The sequence below is a fragment of the Drosophila eugracilis genome, unplaced genomic scaffold, assembly GCF_018153835.1.
Source record: "Drosophila eugracilis isolate 14026-0451.02 unplaced genomic scaffold, ASM1815383v1 contig_2147, whole genome shotgun sequence".
NCBI lineage: Eukaryota > Metazoa > Arthropoda > Insecta > Diptera > Drosophilidae > Drosophila > Drosophila eugracilis.
Genome location: NW_024573030.1, coordinates 494,716 through 515,337, shown reverse-complemented (window position 1 = coordinate 515,337; position 20,622 = coordinate 494,716). Strand labels below are relative to the sequence as shown.

General features: G+C 43.5%; 3 protein-coding genes across 6 annotated transcripts; 1 reads left to right on the top strand and 2 right to left on the bottom strand.

The window, feature by feature from the left end:
• Window positions 1–60: 60 nt before the first annotated feature.
• On the top strand, window positions 61–11,127 carry LOC108110402 (protein lava lamp). Of its 2 annotated transcripts, none has more exons than XM_017219468.2 (10): window positions 61–139; window positions 454–709; window positions 777–848; window positions 965–1,045; window positions 1,113–5,090; window positions 5,157–5,261; window positions 5,332–9,460; window positions 9,540–9,663; window positions 9,721–9,908; window positions 9,968–11,127. In XM_017219468.2, exons 2-10 carry the CDS (start codon window positions 656–658, stop codon window positions 10,063–10,065), a joined length of 8,829 nt encoding a protein of 2,942 aa, XP_017074957.1. In that variant the 5' UTR covers window positions 61–139; window positions 454–655; the 3' UTR covers window positions 10,066–11,127. The 2 variants fall into 2 exon arrangements, with proteins under 2 accessions (XP_017074957.1, XP_017074954.1); XM_017219465.2 differs by having other exon boundaries at window positions 9,537–9,663.
• A 955-nt stretch (window positions 11,128–12,082) lies between these two features.
• Window positions 12,083–17,005, bottom strand: LOC108110403 (vesicle-associated membrane protein-associated protein B). 3 transcript variants are annotated; one of them, XM_017219469.2, is made up of 7 exons: window positions 16,563–17,005; window positions 16,223–16,431; window positions 14,263–14,415; window positions 14,086–14,195; window positions 13,428–13,640; window positions 13,250–13,354; window positions 12,083–12,851 (listed from the first exon to the last, which is right to left on the bottom strand). In XM_017219469.2, exons 2-7 carry the CDS (start codon window positions 16,284–16,286, stop codon window positions 12,696–12,698), a joined length of 801 nt encoding a protein of 266 aa, XP_017074958.1. In that variant the 5' UTR covers window positions 16,287–16,431; window positions 16,563–17,005; the 3' UTR covers window positions 12,083–12,695. The 3 variants fall into 3 exon arrangements, with proteins under 3 accessions (XP_017074958.1, XP_017074959.1, XP_017074960.1); XM_017219470.2 differs by having other exon boundaries at window positions 16,771–17,005; XM_017219471.2 differs by having other exon boundaries at window positions 16,847–17,005.
• A 215-nt stretch (window positions 17,006–17,220) lies between these two features.
• On the bottom strand, window positions 17,221–20,530 carry LOC108110410. The gene is made up of 3 exons (XM_017219478.2): window positions 20,268–20,530; window positions 17,999–20,212; window positions 17,221–17,935 (listed from the first exon to the last, which is right to left on the bottom strand). Exons 1-3 carry the CDS (start codon window positions 20,383–20,385, stop codon window positions 17,448–17,450), a joined length of 2,820 nt encoding a protein of 939 aa, XP_017074967.1. The 5' UTR covers window positions 20,386–20,530; the 3' UTR covers window positions 17,221–17,447.
• Between the last annotated feature and the right edge of the window lie 92 nt (window positions 20,531–20,622).

Sequence of the window (20,622 nt, the reverse complement as noted above, 5' to 3'; positions counted from 1 at the left end):
AATCTTAAATCGATATTAGCAGTTACAATTGTTATCGAACCATTTAGCATTCGATAACTTGACAGGGCTGAATGACCCAATTTAGTTGTTGCGCAGCCCTGGTTCTGCATTGTTTTTACGCTGGCATTAATTAGAATTGGTAAATATACGTTTGGCAACGTAATTATATTGAAGTTTATACGTTGCTATTGAGTTGCCAGTGACATAAAACTCGAAATCCAATAGAAAAGTTGCCAAAAAACCACTCAAAAACAGCAAAAAAACACACGCACGCACACAGTGATAGACGCAACCACACACACATTTAAAAAGGTGCACACGTCAGTGCCACGAATTCCATTAAAAAAAAAACAATACGAAACCCAAACTTAAAGCTAAAGACAATCCCGATCCAATCGGAAGAGGAAGATATATGTATGCTAGATATATATGGTTAAACATCTTTCGTTCCAGTCAATGTCGATAGCTAGCGCTGCGCAGCCACCGTGGATATATAATCGGTCCTTCAGATAGCCAGTCCGCATATATATTCCCGATTTCCCGATTTGTGTTTTTGTTTGTTTCTCTCCTCTTTTTGTTTTTTTTTTTTGTTGGTTTGTTTACCTCCTGCCCCGGTAACTAGGATAGTTAGTAATATTTTGTAATTGAAACGACAATGGCGGATGATTCGGCTTCTTTGGAGAGTTCCTACGATTTCTCCATCGTTCAGGTGGGTTTCACTTGGTTTTCCTTATGGAGTTGGTATATGTAGTGACCATGATCTTTCTAATCCACAGCCCAATGATCACGAATATAGTGAGGCGGATATACGCTTGACGGGCAGCTCAAACGATCTGTCATTGTTACAGGTGAGTAAATCCTAATGAAAGCCAGGATTTTCAAAAGGAAAAGCTATTTCTGTTTTTTATGTAAAAACCTTAAGCTCCTAAGAGTAACTTGTAAAATATGTATCTTTATCTTTTAGAATGTATCCGCTAGCACAACGAGAGGCACCGAAGGCAAGGGCCGTTTGGACAGCCTTAAAGAGAATCTGTACAAGCAGCAGGTAAGTTAACGAAACTAAAACTCCACAATCCTAACATCAAATTAACACTTAAAACCCGTGCTTTCAGGAACGCCTTACTGCCTTAAAAGAACGCGCGTTAAGGAAATCCCAGGATGGTCGACGCAAGTCCAGCATGAGTGACTCCATGGAGTCGCTGAAGACACTGGGACAGAAGCTTACCGTGCTGAAGACGCGTGCAGGCGACTCCTCCACTCCACTGGTAACGCCCACAAAGGATAGTGCGCCGGGGGATGTGTCGCTACTGCAAACTAGCGGCAATGAGAAGCTACTGATGCTAACCCAGCGCACGGAACAGAATCGTGCTTTATTGGAGCAGCGCAAAAGGGATCTGGCTAAATCCCTACTCTCCGTTAAGTCGAATATTGGCCATCAAAGTACCGCTGAGTTGGGCTCTTCCATGACGGATCTGCGGCAGGCGGCGTCTGCAGCCAATCCGCCCGTATCCCGACACCGTTCCGCCTTGGATTTGGAAGCACAGGGTCAAGAGCCGCTAGACGACAGTCGAGTGAAGTTGCTCAGGAATCGCATGAAGCTGACGGAAATTAAGCAGGGCCGTCAGGAGCAGGAGTTGCAAGAATTGCGCACGGAACTAGCCAAACGCGCTAATCTCATCGAGCAATTGGAGTTATCCGGTGCGGAATTGCAACGAACGCTCACTCAGCGAAATGAGGAATTGGAGCAATTGCGACTAGGCCAAATAAAAGCAGAAGTAGAGAAAAGTGAAGAGAAGAAAGAGGAGTATGAGGAGCAGGAGGGGGAAAGCCTGCAGGAGCAGGAGCATTCCCGCCTCCAGGGAGAGGTTATAGTCCTAAGAGAACGACTGGCAGAGCTGGAAAGCATTAACGATCTGCTAGAGACGACCCGCTGTGAACTCCAAGAAGAGCTGACCACGGCACGCGAACGAGAAAGGCAACGAGACTTGGAGTTAGAACAGGAGCAGGAGAAGTCTTCCAGTAGTCCACAGTCTGAGGCAGCATCCACCGATGCCCAGGTGAGCGTCGAGCTGGCCAAACAACTCCAGGAGCTTACCAATCAGCTGTCGGAACTGCAGGCCACCAACGAGGAGCTGCGTCAACAGTTAGCAGACCAAACGAAGCTCCAGGTGAGCGACGAGAGTGTTTCCCAGCGTCTTAAGGAACTAGAAGCCACTATAGCAGCACAATCTAAGCAGCTGGAGGAGCAGAAGTCAGCAATGTCTGCTCAAAGTGAAGAACTCGCCGAAAAGACCACGGAACTCAATGTGCTTAATGTAAATCTGCGTGTCCTAGAGGAGAAACTTGCCCAAAGCAGTCGCAGTAAACCTCTATTCCTGGACGACCATCTGGAGGACAGTGAGGCCAGCAAGCAGCTGCAGGTGGAACTACAGCAGTTGAAGCAGAAGCTAGACGAATCCAACAAGGCCAACATCAAACTAAAACTGAAGTGCAAGCAGACAGAGAAGCAGCTTCAAAAACTTCAGTCTCAGGATGGCCAACAACAGTTGGCTACGCTGGCAGCAGAAAACGAGCTGTTGCAGGAAAGGATCACGGTCCTTGAAGACGAGAAGGGCCAATGGCAGTTGGCGAACATGCAGGAGGAGGATCGCCAACCAGAGCAATCTCCGGAATCCAATCCCCTTCAGCTGGAAGCCATCCGACTGCTTGAAGAGCAGAAATTAGAATTGCAGCAAGCCCTGGAGGCATTGCAGCAAGGTCACGAATCTGCCCGTGTCGAGTCCGAGCTGAGTGAAGCCCAGATGGAGGAGCAACTTACCCAACGAGTTCAGCAACTCGAGCAGGAAGCCCACGAGCAGCGTCAGCAACTGGACACCCTGCAAACCGAAAAGGAAACGCTAGACAAGAAGCTGACGCACTACATCAACGAGAACATGGAGCTTCTAGACAAGCTGGAAAAGCTTAGTTCATCCAGTTCGGCGGAATCCATCGAAATAGTGGAACGCCAGCAACTGGAGTGCTTTGGCCAAAGACGTCCGGCTAGCGAGGGCGATGCCCAGGAGCAGAAGCAAGTAGATCCACCAGTTCCCAGTCATGTGAGCGAGCTCACACAAACGGATGAAACGGAAGAAGAAGATACTTCTGGCGAGAGTCTGGCCCAGCTAAGAGATCGTCTCGAACTGTTTACCCAGGAACGTGGCGAGGTACTGGACAAACTGGAGCAATTGTCGGCGGAGAATTTGCAACTCCAGGCTAGGCTAGACGAGAGTTCCACTTCCCTGCAGTTGTTGCAGCGTGAACGTGAAAAGGATCTACTCTCCTCCACCTCCACTTCGTCTAATCTCTCACAAGAACTCAGCTCAATGCAGCGATCCTCAGAAGTGGTGGCCACTTTGGATGCTGGCGAGGGAGGCCCTGTGCTGTTCGAGAAGTGTGAGAATTCTCTCAGCAAACTCAACTCCGAATTGGAGGCCTATCGCAAAGCCAACGATAAACAGGCCAAGTTCAATGTGTCTAAGAAACTGGCCAAGGAGGCCAAGAACTGTCACACCCAGTTGAGTGAGCTTCTGCAGAAGGTGAAAGAAGCCAGCACGGCGGTGGAAACTGTAACCGTTGTCGAGACTGTGGTGGCCGTCACGGCACCTAATGGCAAGGCTCTGGCGGAATACGAGCAACTTAATGCCCAGAATGCAGAACTCAAGGCAGTTATCTCTCGTTTACGCCAGGAATTGGATGAATTGAGGGATAGCTATCCTGAAACGGAAGCGCCATTGGCCATAGTCGGTTCTGACTCCCAGAAAGAAGAAGAGTTCCTGCAATTGCAATCGCTGCTGGAGGACGCACGGTCTTCGCAGGTCGAGCTACGGCAGCAGATCGAGGAGCAACTTGAGCAAATCAGGGAACTGCGTCAAAACGAAGCGGATCAGTTGCAACTGATAGCCCGGCAGAGTGCCGAGATCACACAACTCCAGTTGCAGGCAGAACAATTCGATCAGCTGCTAAACTCCAAGGAAATGAGCCATGAAAAGCAAGTGGAACAGCAGACAAGAATTCGACGAGAGCTGGAGGCACGTAGCGAATCCCTGGAAGGTGAACTAAGCATTCTTCAGGCTCTAGTGGCTGAGCAGAAGCAGCAACTCATCGAAAACCTCAGCGAAAGTGAGCACACTCTTAACCTTAAGATGCTAGAACTCCAGTCCGCCCAAGAGGAGCTGCAGGAATTTAGGTCCAAAGAGGATCCGGATCAACTGAGGGAGGCTCTGCGAATTAGCAAAAGCCTGGCTGCCCAGCAGGTCAGTGAATTGGCCTCCAGCCAGGAGACCATCGATGCCTTGAATCAGCAAATCCAGGAGTTGTACCAAGGAGTTGAACAAGTTCGCCAGGAAGAGCAGCTCAAGAGCCGAGAACTTCGTGAGAAGCTCAAGAAATATGCCCTTAATCTCAAGAAACGCACGCAGGACAATACTGATCTTGAGCAGAAGGTTCAGGAGCTGACTAATCAACTACAAGAGCTACAGGAAGAGGTAAAGCAAAAAGTGGAAGTGGAACGTGAAACCATTGTAGATACCCAACAAGTGGAGCAGTTACAGCAACAGGTCATCAAACTTAACGAAGATCTCAAGGCCAAGATCCATGTCAATCTGGAAAATCGTGATTCCCTTCGTCAACTGAAACAGCAAATCCAAGAGCAAGAGCAACTTATCCAAGAACGCGATGCGGAGCTTCAAGATGCTAGTCTGGTGAACAAGGAGTTGCGACGTGAGCGCCAAGAAGCCGAGCAAGAAGTCTTCCAACAGGGTCAGGAGAATTCTAGGCTCAAGCAAGAAATCAAACAGCTGCGGGAGGACATCCATAGTCTCGAAAAGAAACTAAGCGAAGAGCCAACGGCTATCGAAGATTTGCGTCGTCAGTTAGAGCAAAAATCCAAGAAATTCGAAAAGTCCAAGGAGTTAATAAAGCATCGCAATGCCACTATTCAAGCGCTGCAACGCGAACTGCAAGAACTACAGCAGGATCAGGACAGCGAAGTGAAACATGGTCGTAGCAAACGGTCTATTCAAGAGCAACAGCATCAGGAGAAGGATGAGGAGGTGGGCAATCAGTTTCTAAGCAAAATAATATTTGAAATTAATTTTTGAATATCCCCCAAAACATAGATTGCTGCTCTTCGTCAAGAGATTGCCCAGTTGGAGAGTCAGAGGATTAGTGTTGGTGATGGCGCCATTACCAAGACCTCACAACAACCATTGGAATCCCATTTGGTAAGTTCAATTTTGAATGTTTATACATTTTTCCTGTAAAATATTATTTTCTAAATTTGTTTAACTACAGCAAGCGGAATCTCTGCGAGAGGCAGAGCGAGAACAGCAACACCTTCGTGTCCAACTGACAGCGGCCCAGGAGCAGCACTCCCTACTTGCGCAGCAGTATGCCAGCGATAAGGCCAATTTCGAGATAACTATATCCCGTCTGGAAACCATTCATGAGGGCATTCAAGCCAAGCTACAGGAGGATGCCTCCTACATTGAGTCGCTTGAGACGCAGAACTCTGAGTTACAAGCAAAGACCGCTGCTCTTGAGGAGCAAGCCGCCAGCCAGGCCAATCAGCAAGCGGCAGCTCATGATCACACGCAAATATTGGAGCAACAGCTGCAGGAACAACGCGAGCAGGAGCAGGAACAGCGCCGGCAAGATCAGCAGTTGCAGGAGCGACTATATGAGTTAGGACATAAAGAACAGGCTCAAAGTCGGCAACTAGAATTGATCACCGGCGAAGCAGAGGAGTCCAGGCAACAGCTGGCCATTCTGCGAGCGGATTACGAATCCTTGCTGGCCAAGCATGCACAGCTAACAGCCGACGCCCAAGCTGAACGTGAACAACTTAGCAGCCACAGTAAGGAGGAGCTGGACGAACTTCACCAAGAACTGGTTGCCAAGGATGCGGAACTGCAGCGTCAGCGACAGGTTTATGATGCCAAGTTGGCCGCTAAGACCACGGAAATCGATGAGCTGGAGTGTGACCTTAATAGCCATGTGGAACGAGCAGCTGCCGAGACAAGAGATCTTGCCCAGCAAGTGGAGCGATCACAGGAGTTGGTAAACCAACGCACAGAGGAACTGCAGCGACTCAACGAGGAGTACCAGGAGGTAGAACGCGAGAGATCTACTTTGAGTCGAGAAGTTACTCTGCTACGTTTGCAGCACGACAGTGCCGAGCAGGATGTGTTGGAGCTCCAGGAGCTGCGCATGCAGGCCATGCAGGACAAGACCGAAATGGACAATCTGCGCACCCAGATAGATGCCCTCTGTGCCAATCACAGCCAGGAGTTGCAAGCATTGCAGCAGCAAATCGCCGAATTGGACACTCTGGGTCAAAATCAAACGGACGATCAGGTCTACATTGAAACAGAGAACAAGCGGTTGGCAGAGCAACTAAGCGAACTGCAGGCCCAGCTGGCCAGACAGCAGCAGCATCATCCTATTGCCCAATCTCAGCAGCATCCTCCACCGGCTTCCCTCTTCTTTGGCGGCGATGCTTTAGCCGCTCCCTCGCCTTTCGATGAGATTGCCCAGCCGTTAAGAGTTTCATCTCTGTCGGCAAATGATCCGGCGCATATTCATCCACCACCTACTATCGAGGATCTTCAGCGAAATGTCTCTGATCTGGAAAAGCATGCCCAGGATCTGGAAACGAAGTTGCTGGCGCGCAATCAGAGTTTGTCGGAGCAGGAGGAGCGCCGTTTGCAAATGGAACAACATATTCTGGAATTGGAGCGCCTGCTGAGAGAACGGGATCAGCAGTTAGCCGAGACTAAAGCGGCCAACGAAGAACGCGAACGATTGACTGCGCTGGAGAAGCTCATCCAACCCGCGGCAGCTCCCACATTGGACATGTTCTTTGGGGTACAAACCGGGGAAACAGTGCCCGATGCAGTTAGTCATCATTTGGATTTGGGTCTGCCTCAAACCGAGCCAGTAGAGGAACCTCTAATTCAGCCCAAAAAAGCGTACTTATGCCAGCCGAAGCAGGAGCCCCAAGAGCAGACTACTCAATCCATTGATTGGGGTGTGGACGAGGATCTATGGGCAAGTGCAGCCACTGATGCGCCACAAACCGATGTGGAACCCCTGCAAACGAGAATCACCCAACTAGAAATGCAGTTGGCGAATTCGGAGCAGCAAAAAACCGAACTCCAGACAAAGGCAGCCAAGCTAATGAAGCGTCTAAAGGAATACAAAACGAAGGCAACGACAACAGCCACACCCACTGTTACAGTGGACAACGATCTTGATTCGGCCATTATTGAGGAACTGAAACACCAGCTACAATTGCAGGAATCCCGGCAATCTAAAGCAGAAGAACTCACACAGCAGCACGCTCTGGAAAAAGAGAAGCTAATGAAGCGCATCGATGTTCTGACTGCAGGCAACGAACGTATGGCGGAGCTAAAGGAGCGCCAGGATATGGATGTGCAGATGTATCAGGCCCGCATCCGGGAGCTCCAGGAAAAGCTTAGCCAACTGGATCAATGGGATGTTCCCACTGCTCCTGCTTCTTCTGCTCCACTTGCTGCTGCTGCTGTCCCTTCCTCTTTAAGCGGTGATGAAGTGGCAAAGATTGAGAACCTGCAAGCAGAAAACCAAGATCTAAATACTGAGTGCCAGGAACTCCAGGAAAAACTGAAGGAGGAGCGACGTTTTGTTCAAATGGCCGAGGAAACAGCTGCTCAGGTCCAGGCCCAAAATGAAACCCTTCAGGAGCAATTAAAGGAGCGTCTGCAGGAGGTAGAAGAGTTGAGACAGAGTCAGGTCAATGTTGAAGAGTTACAGGCTCTGAAATTGGAGGTGGAGTCTCTCAGGCAGCTACAGGGCGAAGTAGTTCAGCTGAGAAGCCTCCAGTCCGAGGTGGAACACTTAAGGAGCCTCCAGGCCGAACTTGAGCACTTAAGAAGCATCCAGCCTGAATTGGCGAATTTGAGGAGCCTCCAGCCTGAAGTGGAGCATTTGAGGAGCCTTCAACCTGAACTGGAACACTTAAGAAGCCTTCAACCCGAACTTGAGACCTTAAGAACCTTCAAGTTGCAGCAGGAGCATTTACAAAGTCAGGCAATTCAAGAAGACCATCTGGAGTTCCAAAAAATAGAACAGGAACACCTGAGGAACCTCCAGGGCGAAGTAGAGCAGCTGAGACACCTGCAAACGGAAGTGAATCAACTTAGAAACCTTCAACCAGAATTGGAACATCTGAGATCCGTTAAACTGCAGCAAGACAACCAGCAACAGGAGCTCCAGCAACTGCGTCAGCAACTAATCGAACTGGAATCATTACGCACACAGGACCTAGCCGAATTGCAGGCACTGCGTCAGAGTAGCCAAAGTCACGAATCCCCGGTGGATGTTGACTCTAGGAGTGATGAGCAGATGGCCCAATTGCAGGAGAAGGAAGCAGAGATTGTGCATTTGAAGCAACGCATCGAAGAGCTGATGCGCGAGGACCAAACAGAAAAACTTGTCTTCGAGATCCTAACCAAAAACCAGGAGCTGCATTCACTGCGCATGCAGGTTAAGCAATTGGAGGAGGATAGAGAGGATCACAATGTGTCCGCTGTCCCTTCAACAGCCGATGGAGAATCCGTGGAACAGCTTCGTGTTCAGTGCCAACAGCTTCAGCAAGATAAAGCAGATATGGAGGAAGAGCTGCGCGTGCTCAACAACCATGTTCTCAGCAGCTTGGAGCAGGAGGATAAAATAAAGCAGACGCTGCTCCAGCTGGACACTAAAAACATTGAGATCACCGAATTGCGCCGCTCTCTGGAAGTCCTGCAATCCCAAAATCAAGGCCAGAATTCTGCGTCACAGCAAATTCCTGATCTAACGGCCATTAATCAGCAGTGGGAACAGTTGGTGGAGCAAAAGTGCGGCGAGGTGGCCAGCATTTGGCAAGAACATCTAGCTCAACGAGAGGCTGCCTTCAAGGCGCAGTTGGAGGAAATTACCCAACAGCAGCAGAAGGAACAGCCTCTGGGTCAGCAATCTATGCAGCAAGGTGAAGTCTCCAGCGACATAATGATAAAGATGCAAAAGGCATTGGAAACGCAGGAAATGGAGATTGTGACGCTAAAAGAGCAGCTGGCCATTCGTTCGGCTGAGTATGCTCGTCTAGCCGCCCAATACGATCCCTTCCGGCTGCAGAACCGTGGAGGATCTGGTGGTAATCAGTCTTCGGTTGCCATCTCAGCTGGTGGACCACCACCATTAACTGCAAACGAACCACTGCCCGAGTATGTGCTCAAAGCTGATCTGGACTATGCACTAATGATGCTTCACCAACGGGACATGCGTGTCGAGGAGATGATCGTGGAACTCGTACAACTGCTCGAGGAACGTGACCACCTGCAGCTGAAGTTATCGGACACGCTGCGCCAGTTGGAAACCGAGAGGAGTCGCGTCAGCGATGAACGTGAGTTTAAATCAGTTTCTGGTTAAATTAATATTTAATTAATCATTAATATTATGATTATAATCGCATTATATAGCAGCCTGTGCCACAGCATCTTCATCAGCTGCCTCGGGCAGCAGTCCCAGCAAAACCAGCAGCGCCGGCAGCAGCAGCGAGCTCCTGGGAACCACAGCCAGTGCAGCCGGCAGTGACCTCAAGCAGAAGTGGGTGGACTTATAGCTCCAAAGATTACAGAATACAGCTTGATTTTTAATTTTCAGGCTCGCTGAGCTGCAGACGGTGAAGCATTCCAAGGACAAGGCTATCGTTGACGAGCGAGAGCAGCGATTGCAGCAGATGCTCCAGTTGCAAAAAGACATGGCCAAGCAGGGATCTGGATCCCAAACAGGATCAGTAGCAACAGCAACGACAACAGCAGCAGCACCGGCACCTATTGGCGTGGATCTCTGTGAGTGAAAAAGCTTAGTAAAACCTATAGATCCCCTAATTCAAATCCAAAATTTACAGCTCAATCAGGTCTGCGCTCGCCATCGATGATGCTGATGGATTGGATAATGGGCAATAACAACAAGGAAGATGAGGCGGGCAACCAGATATCTGGCTAACCCATTACCATTTCCCGGCGAGAACGATGACTACTAACAACCCCAATAACCGTGGACTCCTACGCTCCTAGCACTTTAATTACGAATCATAAACTTTAACTTTAATTCTGGCCTTCCTTGCGCGGACAATGGCGAATTAGCATTAAAGTTCTTTATACGATATTATGTACCTTGGCTAGCTGAAAGGCTCTGCCGAATTCCCGATTTGTTCCAAACGCGTACGTTTTATGTTGTAGATATGTAAAAAAAAATGTATAAAACTAAACGAAATGAAACAAAGCTGAAGAAAAAAGATGAAAATTTAAGAATTAAACCAAAATGTAAAAAAAAAAAAACAGAAATGTGTTCTTAAATGATTTACTTTTCAGATCAGAATCTGAATATATAACTATAATCACCAAAACCATTATCCAACCATCGCGTTTGTTTTTCGTTTTATTTAAATTTATTCAAATGATATTTCATGTTTAATTAACAATGTTTCATTTTATTTTTCCTTTGAGAAAAAAACACTTAGTTTTTAAGATTCATGCTGTAAATATTATAATTGTTGGTTTTCTTGTTTGTGTTGTGATCTCCTGCCTCTCCCGATCGAGCTCCTACATCGTCTGTGTGACATCCTATATCTTTCTTTTATTTTTCGGCTACTTTGCGAGGAGACTTTTTGGGCTGTGTGTGTGTGTGTGTGTGTATGTTGGTTGATTTCAATTAAATAACGCAATTGAATGTTTTTAATGTATCGAAACAATTGTATGTTAAGTTCCGTTTCCACATTTTATTATTATTATTATTATTATTATTATTATGTTCATATATATTGTTTTTTGTTTTCTTTTTGCTACAGCTGACATCAAGTACATTTTGCTTATGATTTGCTTGACTTTTTCATTTAATTTTTATTTCCACTTTTCTTTTTAATTATTATTAGTTTCCATTTTGTATTTCTAGTTTAAACATTTAAATACGAGTTTCCACATGCCTATGAAAATACAGCGATCATGCATGTCGGCGAATATATATTCTTGTATAAATCTATATACCCTTTTTTCAATGCTTTGCAAACTATATAAAAAAAAGTCGTAACCACACAAACAATTGCAATGAAATATGTGAGGGTGGGGGGCAGCGTAGGTGTTTTTGTGATAAAAAATTATGTTGGTAAAACAATTTGCAACGCCAGTTAAGTTACCCGGTTTGTACAAGTCGAAAGCGAGTAAATAGAAGGCGGTACGGAAGGAACCAAGTGGGTGTGGTGGATCTATAGATCCATGGCTATAGTGTAAACCATTAACAATACGTGTGTGTGTGTGTGTGTGTCGCTTGTGTCAAATGTTCTCTTTAAAAAGTTGATTGATTTTGCTGCACTTATTAGATCATATATATATATATATCGTTTCAGATATAGTTAATGTATTTTCTCAATTTTCGCTGCTAATTAGGCTGGAGAATTTATTTCAATTCGGCCTTGGCAAACAACACAAATTACATAAATGTTTGCTTATTAGAAATTTATATTCGTATAATATATATAATATAGCGATCATTGAGTGATGTGTATGTGTGTGAATGGTGTAGGTGTAATTTAACCACTGAAATGACTAAAACAAACAGAACTTAGTAAATGCTAATGCCAACCAAAAACAATAATGATTCTATATAATTATATATATATATATAGGGTTCCGTACATTCGATCTCTTATTGGGGATTTAGAGAGGTACAGACAGACAGTGTGAAAGAGAGATAGGACGAGGGATGAAGCAACTTTTCTTTTAGAGAGCGTCGGCCTTGCAGAGCATTTTCTTTTTTATTATTTTAAATTTTTCTTGAAGCATTTTCATTGATTGGTTTTCCATACAAGTGTTTTCCTTATTTTTCTTTCATTTTGCATTTTGCTCAAGGTTTTTTTTTTCTTGACATTTGGTTTTCTTTTCTTTCGATTTAACTTTTACATCTAGATTTATGTGGTTGCATAAAAAGAAAAATAAAAATAATTAAAAAAAAAAAAAAAAAAACGCATTTTTAAAACTGAAATTTATTCTCGTACTCAAGTAACAATTTTGTTGTTTTATGTTATCATCGAAAAGGTAATGACTAATTCAATTAAATGATAATTTTGGTTATTCTTTGAAATACTCTTCACTCTTTCCGTTTAAAAATGCATCGAAAATTATTAAAACTGAAGTGTTGTGAAGCTTCTTTAAACTTAATAGCTTACAAATTAATAATAATAGCGAAAAAAAAATGCAATCGAAAATCTGAGCAAATATACGTAGTATGGGATCTTAATAGATGTCGTTTTTTTTGCTTTTAAATATTTCTTCAGAGATTTTCCCGTTTCCCGCGAAAAAACGATTTTAACGTGTCTTTCCGTTCTCTGCTCTTTTTTTTTTGCCTTGTCAGCTTTTTTCTTTTCGTCTCTATGAGTTGCTCCTTTTGCCGATTATGAATTTGAATGCTTCTGCTGCTGCTGCTGCTGTTGTGGTTCTTTCGTTGTGGTTGCTGTTGTTGTTGCTAGTTAGTTGCTGCTGCTGCTGTTGCTGTTTGATGGTGTTGCCGCTGTATTTGCTGTTGATGCTGATGCGGCTGCACGTTGCATGTAGCATGTTGCTGGCGTTCGTTTATGGCATTCAGAGAAAGAATTTTCCCAGCAGGAGGCTAACGATAGCCGCAGCAACGGCAATTGCAATGTAAAAGACCGGAATCTGCTTCTCAACCAGAATTGGGGCATAGGGCTCGTTTACCTGTTTGACGGCCGGCGAGCTGCGGTAACGTGTGATTTGATCCTGTAAAAAGAAGAGATGAAAATAGGTTAGTAAGTTTGCTGCTGAAGCTTTAAGGTACTTCTTATTATATTCTTTTAGTTTGTTCATCTTATACTAAACAAGCTAAATATAAAATGTAGTTCTTTTGTCTACCGTGTTATTATATCTATATACATTATAGCCACAGCTTGGTAGAACTCATAACTCATATGGTACTGAGTCATGAAGGCAGTTAAGTTTATAAGTAACCAGATAAGTAAAGAAATCCATTGGCGGAATGATGAAATAAATAAATAAAAATATTTAAAAATGACTCATCTGAAAACCAAACATCATCAAAAAGTTATTTTAAACAAGACCATTAACACACTTGATATATATAAACACCAATAACTGATAAGATCTAGTTATAGACATACCTTCAAGTGAAGATTTTCTTTTCGCAGTTCGCTGATTGATTCACGCAGTGCCTTATTCTCTCCGGCTATCTCCAGATAATCTGCCGGATCGGGCAAGTTTGAGGGCTAAAATGTGTGTAATTAACACTCATTATTTATGATACTATTATAAGAGTGTGTCAAGTTCAAGTTAACTCACCTTATCCTCGCTGGAAAGCTTCGGCTTGCCTTCGACCGCCTCGGCGCTGGCTGAACTAGTGTTGACGCCCACACTTCCGCCTCCGGCACTTCCGCTTGAAACGCCGATGGCTCCGCCACCGCTGGTATTCTCCGAATTCGCTTCAGCGCTGGGCAACTCGAACACACACTTCAGTTTAGCGTCCATCAGCTGATCCGGCTCCAAATCCTTCCACTGCAGAATAAAAAATAAATAAACAATTTATTAGAAAACTAGAAATACTCCGCTTACTGCTAAAAATTTTCCTAGCAACAGAATATCTTTAAACTAACAAAGTGATCCTGAGTATTTGAGGTAAGTTCTAATAGCAATAAACAATTGTTTATATTCTAATTAAACTACTTTAGTTGAGTCATTAAAATTTATTTTATAAACCTTATCTTTACCCAAGTACACTTGATTGGGTGACAAACAAATCATTATATTATTGCAGCTATTACAATTTGAAGAGCTCATTATAATGACATTAATAGTGTTAAAATGACGACATAAATATTATAGAAAGTGATTTCTAATAATAAACAGTCAATAACATAAAATTAACTTTCCTACTTCTCAATAGTTTTTCTGTTTAGCCCTAACAGCTAATAAAATTTTGTTGATTCCCTTATTCCCTTACCAATTTATTCAAATCGGTCAGATCAGATTCCACGGGTACCATGATACTTTGCACCATAAACTTGTGCTTGTTCTTCTCCTGCTGATCGTAGATGAATGGCTGCAGACAGACTGTATATGGGAAACCAGATTAATTTAGTTAATAATTAGGGATCCTTAGGATTCTAGTAATACTCACTCTCCACCTGGGTCGTTCGATAGGGCGGGATCTTGCCAATATTTGGACGTACGCAGTAGCGCTTCGGGGCGGTTGTCTTGATCTTGAAGACCAGGGGCATACACGAGTTGTTGCGCAGAGTCATGATTGTGACAACGGGTCTATTGAAGGGACCTGTGATGTAATTAAAAAAAAAAGCATTTAATTATTCTATTCACACTGTAAATAATAATATGATATTAAAGAAATTATGGTTTTACAATTTTCAATATATTTTTTTGAGGATTTGAAATAGGGCTTATTGATTTAGCTAATCATATTGTGATCTTGAAATAAAACCAACATTATCTTACTTTTAAAAATAAGCCTGCAAGCATCGTTATCGCATTTTTTTATTGGATGCACTCGATTAGTCACACTCTATTGATGATAGGTCCCACCCATCGGAGAACACCCCAGTTTCGCACTTTCCCTGATTTTCTTTACTTTCCCGCTTTTTCCCACTCTCTCTGATATTTCTGTCACGTCACGCTCATTGCGTCATTGGCCGAAGCAAGTTCAAATTAATTGAATTAAAAGCAAAACAAAAGCGAGAACCTGTCACAAAAGCCGAAAAAATAGACAAACATTTTCGGGAGTCGCATTTGGATTACCCTTTTCAACGAAGTTCTTATGATTAAAGACGACATCTATGTACCTATTAAAATAAATAATAAACCTATAATTATATTTCAAAAAATTGTTTAAAAAAAACACAATTTAAAATATGAATAAGATCTTTTTGATATAAAATGTTTTTTTATTATTATGATTTTTAGATATGCAGAGTAACCAACTTATATTCCCATTAACCAAAATATAAATCGATCGTGAAGCCTTGACAAATTCCCAAAATACTATCTTTTTTTAAAATAAAAAAACAAAATGATTTAGTAACACGGATTTGTTTTTTTTTTTTTGTTTTTAACATGGCGTGTGCGTGTGTTTTGTTTTTGGGTGTGAGTGGGTTCTGCTTCAAGGAAATTTCATTAGACAAAGTCGCGTCATGCATGTGTTTTCCACCCTACGCCTCCCCCACCCTTCGCGATCTAACGGTAAATGTGGGGTATAAGGGGGTGGTGCAAAAGAATGGGGCTAAGGCTCACACACACTCACAAACACGCACATACAAATATTAAAATATTTGCGCACGGTGGGATGAAAGGCAAACAATTCATTAAAAACATTTTGGGAGGAAATATTTGGTATATTCATGTATTATTATTGATATCTTTGCTTAACATAAAATTGTTATCTTTTAAAATTTTGAGATAAAATTGTGTTACCCTAGAATATAATTTATATTCCCACTGTAACACACTTGCAATTGTTTCTAGCCTGCCCCGCCCACTGTGCGAGCTCCTCGCTGTCAAATTGCATTGTTGTTGCCGCTGCTGCTGTTGCTTTTTGGCCAAAATTCAAAGAGCAAAAGACAAGAAAAAATGAAAATGGCCCATGACAAGTTTTTGCGTATAAAAATAAAATGCTAGCCAAAAACGCAGGACGAGCGAGTGAGCGAGAAAGAGATAGGAATGTTAAGTGCAAGTGAGAAAGAGAGCGACGCCAGCTGCCGGCATCAAAAAAAGAATACAACAAATAAAATCAAATTAAATACTTTAAAGAGGAGCAGCGGAAAAAGAAGAAGAGCAGACGAAACACGTAAACCTTCATGAAAACAACAATTAAAGTTGTCCAAAAAATCGTACCAGAAATAACAACAAAAACAACGGAAATTATTGATAAGCGGAGAGAGAGATGGGCATAGAGCTCACAGAAAGGCAAAATGTAAATGTGTGCGTGAGAGAAAGAGGGACAGAGCGAACTTTGCAGTTTGCTCTTTGCAACAAATTGGAGGTGAATTGACTTTTTGGTCGATATGCAGCGACCTTCCCGCAAAAAACAACGCATAGTGTGTAAAATTCAGTTAACTGAATAAACTTACCAACAAAACGCAACTCATGTTCTGGGTCAATGGTCAACGGGGATTCAAAGACTGGTTTGCTCATTGTGGCGGCTGTTGTTGTTGTTTCTGCTGCTGCTGATGTTGTTGTTGTTGGGGATTTGTCTCTCTCCTTTTGGTGCCTCTCTTCTTGTAATATTATTTTTTGTGCGTCCTGTTTTTACCCAGTTATTTGTTGTTGTTCTTGGTTGCTGTTAAGGAAATGCACACGAAATTGTATTAAAATGCACAAAAACACTCATACAGAGAGACGATGCGAAACACAGACACACACTCACACACAGTTGTACAATATAAAAGGGATTTTTATTTTTTCGCTTACGTTTGCGTTTTTGCCCAATATTTCAACGAAACTGCTGTTTTTCTGCCTGTTTCGCTTCTTCTTCGTTTTGTTCGTCTCTCTTTTTTTTCTTTCGTTTCGTTTCGCCCGTTTCGCTCTCACAGGCAAAATATCGGTAAATTTATGCGACCACACACACACGCATGGACAAAAAAAATAAAGGAAGAGCGAGAGAGACAATCACACTCACACGCACGCACTGGCTTTTCTTGCAGAAAATGTCGAGAAAAAAAAAACTACGATCAACGTGTGCTTTCTTCACCAACTTTTAGCTGCTTATCTTTCGATTCGTAAGATTTTTGTGGTTTCTCACGCCTCGGGTTGTTCGAAAACTTCAGTTGCAAATGCGAAATGCAAAAAAGCCAGATATTCTGTCAGCAGAAAAACCGCTAGCTGAAAAACGCATGCGTCACTAGAGCTGGCAATAAATTAATCGAAACTGTTGGAATAGTATCGATAGATATGGGGCTTGGTGGAATCAGCTGTGCTGCCAGTGTGAACGCATGTCGTTTTCAAATATTATTTGGTTGAAATATACGTTACGTTTAAAATACAAAAAATTTAACTAAGGCTTGCCTAAACTATCCAGTTTATTTTGGTTTATTTATTTCAAAACTCTGTGAAATTAAACAATACAATATGTATATAATATTTATATATTTTCAGATTCATCCCTTTTCGTCATCCTTTTAAAGGATATTACAAGTATGAAAAATAATTTGATATTAAATTATTCTTGTGTTCCATGAGAATGTATAAGATAATACATTCCATCTTTTATATGTAGTCACAAAGTATAACGCCGCTTACAAATGCTCTAAATGTTAGACAAAGGGCGGCACATTGCTTTTGTTTAGTTATATTAAATTAAACGATGTTCTTGGTTTCCTTAGACTCTCGGTTCATCGTTTCTGGTTTGTTTTTGACAGCCGTAATGCGCAAACGCGTTGCGAACGCGCGATGAGCTTCATCCTTGATATATTCGCGAATCGAGATTGGAGCTTTGGCCACAACGGCCATCAAATGTTCCCAATGGAGGAGCCTCTTATTTGGTTTAAAAACTCTGACATGATGACGATAGGCGATCAAATATTTTCGGAAGAGGTATTTAAAGGCTTGCAAAGCAGACTGGCAGTTAGCCTCAACCACGGCATCGCTTAGTTCACCCATAAGAGAGCAGTCGGTGCGGCTTAACAGGACCTTGGCAAAAATACGAGTGGCCTCTAATCCACTGGCCTGTGTTATCAAACTAATGAATCGCCGGTTATAGGTGGAGCCCGTTTCTTCCAGGTTTACCACCCAAAAGTCTTTGTGCCTCAAATTGCTTGCCAGATTTATGATTTTCTGTCGGAATTCTGTAAAAATAAATACAAAAGATTAGCTGATAACAAGCGCGATTTGTCTGTATCAAATCTTACCCACGCTCAGGATCTTCATATGGGATATACCCTTGCCCCAGTATCGCAAAGCCAAGCCCAAGGTATCCACGCGGACCTTTTCGTAGTTGGTCAAGTCCCAGCGTAAAGCATCTATGGTCACCATCAATTGAGAGATTAGAGGCCAGTTCTCCTGACGCCATTCGGGCAAACAGGCGTGCATATCTATATAATCTTTAGCCTCCTTGATAATCGTTGAATCTTTGCCCTCGTTTTGCGTGTAAACCTTTTTAAGTTTAAGCAACTCTTTGAGCCCATAAAAAATTAACTTCTCCTCTGCCACCGAAATCTTCATAAGCAGCAGCAATATCAACTGCAGGCTGGTATAATTTAAGGGCTCACTAAACTTGGCCAGACCGGCGGCACAGGCCATTAGAAATTTATCTTGTGCCTGCTTCAGCTGCTCCTTTTCATACGGACAGAAACCGTCTCCCAGGCGTACGCAAAGTTTGCGCGATGCCATATACAGGCCATTGAGAATCTGACGATGGCCATACAAGGTTAGTAGAAAGCGCATAGCATTCGGTTTCAGCAGTAGTTCCTCATCTTGTAAGAATTCGTTTGCACAGTCGGAAATATGGAAAACAGCATGTTTTGGGCAACAATGTACGGCCAGGCGCCAGAAAAAGAGCATAAAGCGATAGGTTGTTACGGCCAGGCGGGCGAAATCCATCCAAGTCTGCTTGGCGTTCTCATAGCACAGCTCTAGAAATTCGACCAATGGGAATTCCTTGTTTGGATCCAAACGATTAAAGAAACGTATGCGACGTTCCTGGTGATCGGCATTTTCGAAATTAAAGTTTTCCGTCACATGGAGCATATCGCGTGTTTGCAACACTTGGATCTTATCCAGAGAACTTAAATTCTTGAATACTGGGCGCAATACTGAGTTTAGCAGACTCTTATACTCGTCTTCATCCCCGCTAACGGACATGGTCTCTTCCATATCCTTATCCTCGTCTATTTCCTGCTTAATTTCTGTTACGGAGATTCCTTCATCTTCTGTCACCATTTTCGATTCCACCACCTGGCCCAAATGTGTGAGTATCTTGAGAGCATGATCCTTGGTGAGTAGTCTTAAATGAGTTGCAATCGTTTCCACGCACTCATCGTTGCCAAAGGCTATGGATCGGTCAAAAAGATTGTCCAGACCGGCGACTAGCTGCTCGTCGGTGGCCTCGCCACGATCGTTATCGAGGAAGTGCAATAGATCACCAATAGTCAGCTCCGCCAGGCGTTCTTTATAACTTTTGGCTGCCTCTGCAAAGCTTTTCAACTGTTTGCAAACAGCATGCTGCTTCAGTTCCTCATCGTGTTCGACTAGTTTAAGCAGTTCGGACGCCTGGCAGCATATAAGTTCCTGGTAGCTGTATAACAAGACTTCCGAGGGAATCTCTAGCCAATACATAAACATATCCACGGTGATAAGCTGCATAATGCGCTCCGCGGCGTCTAGCAGAAGCATTGCAAAAAGTCTCAGATCTGTGTGATCGTTTGAGTAGCTGCTACTGATGTCCATACTCATTTGGCTGTAGATTGTGAAGCACTCTGGCTTTTCGCTCTCTTTTGGGTCGGCTAGGGTTTCCAAAAGGACTGCTAGCATCTGTTGCATGACAACGGCCACATATCTACGCCTTTTGGCTCCACGTGGCAGTGCCTCGGAAAGACGCTCATTCGTGTCCAAAAAATGACGTTGCAGCATGCTGGCCATTACCCGCAGCAGTTGCTTATTCTTTTCGGGCAGATTATGACGATAAATGCTCCGACTGGCTGCCTTTAGAACGCCAAAGACCATTGGCAAGGCATCGAAGCGATCCTGTCGAATGTGCGAGATAGCATCATTAAATGTCTCAAAATACTGATAGGTCAGCCAGCGAGGTCCATAGGCTAAGAACTCCTCCAGGGGCTGCTGCAGGCCACAGTTCAGGGCTATCGCTAGGGTCAAGAACTGTGGAAATGTTGGGAGCTGCCTGCACAAATGGATAACTTGGGAACTCCAGTTTGAAGATTGTTCTGTAGCAGAATTCAATATTATATAGACTAGAAGACCACGCAAGTGATTCATTGCGGCCGAGCCATTTGGGCGGGTAACCAGCTCATCGGGATTCTTAGCATGTGATTCCTGGAGCACAAGTTCATGCTCCTTTAGTAAGTTGTTCACCAAAATGCAAACCTTGTTGATGTCATCCTCATTCCCTGGCAAAAAAACAATCGCTTATTTAGGCGCAAGCTTTTGTAATATTTGGCTTACCGCTCCAGTACATCATGCCCTGCAGCTTCTTGGAGTTCCCGCAATGGTCAAGAAGGCATTTCCTCAGCTGGACAAATAACTGGCAGTTGTCCAGCGGATGCTTCTTCTCAATTATCATTCTACCGGCCGGTAAATCCGAAAATTCGAACTGACAAACAGATATTCAAGGAAGAAATATTGGGCAAAACAATTAAAGAAATAAATAAAAATGGTTTTGCCGCCAATCGATATCAGAGGATGCCAATTGCTGTTCATGCAATCGATATTCTAATTGGACGAAATTGAACTCGATTAATTCGCAAAAAATCGCCGGCACTCACGGTTAAGCTTTCGTATTTTTTAAGAACTAATGACA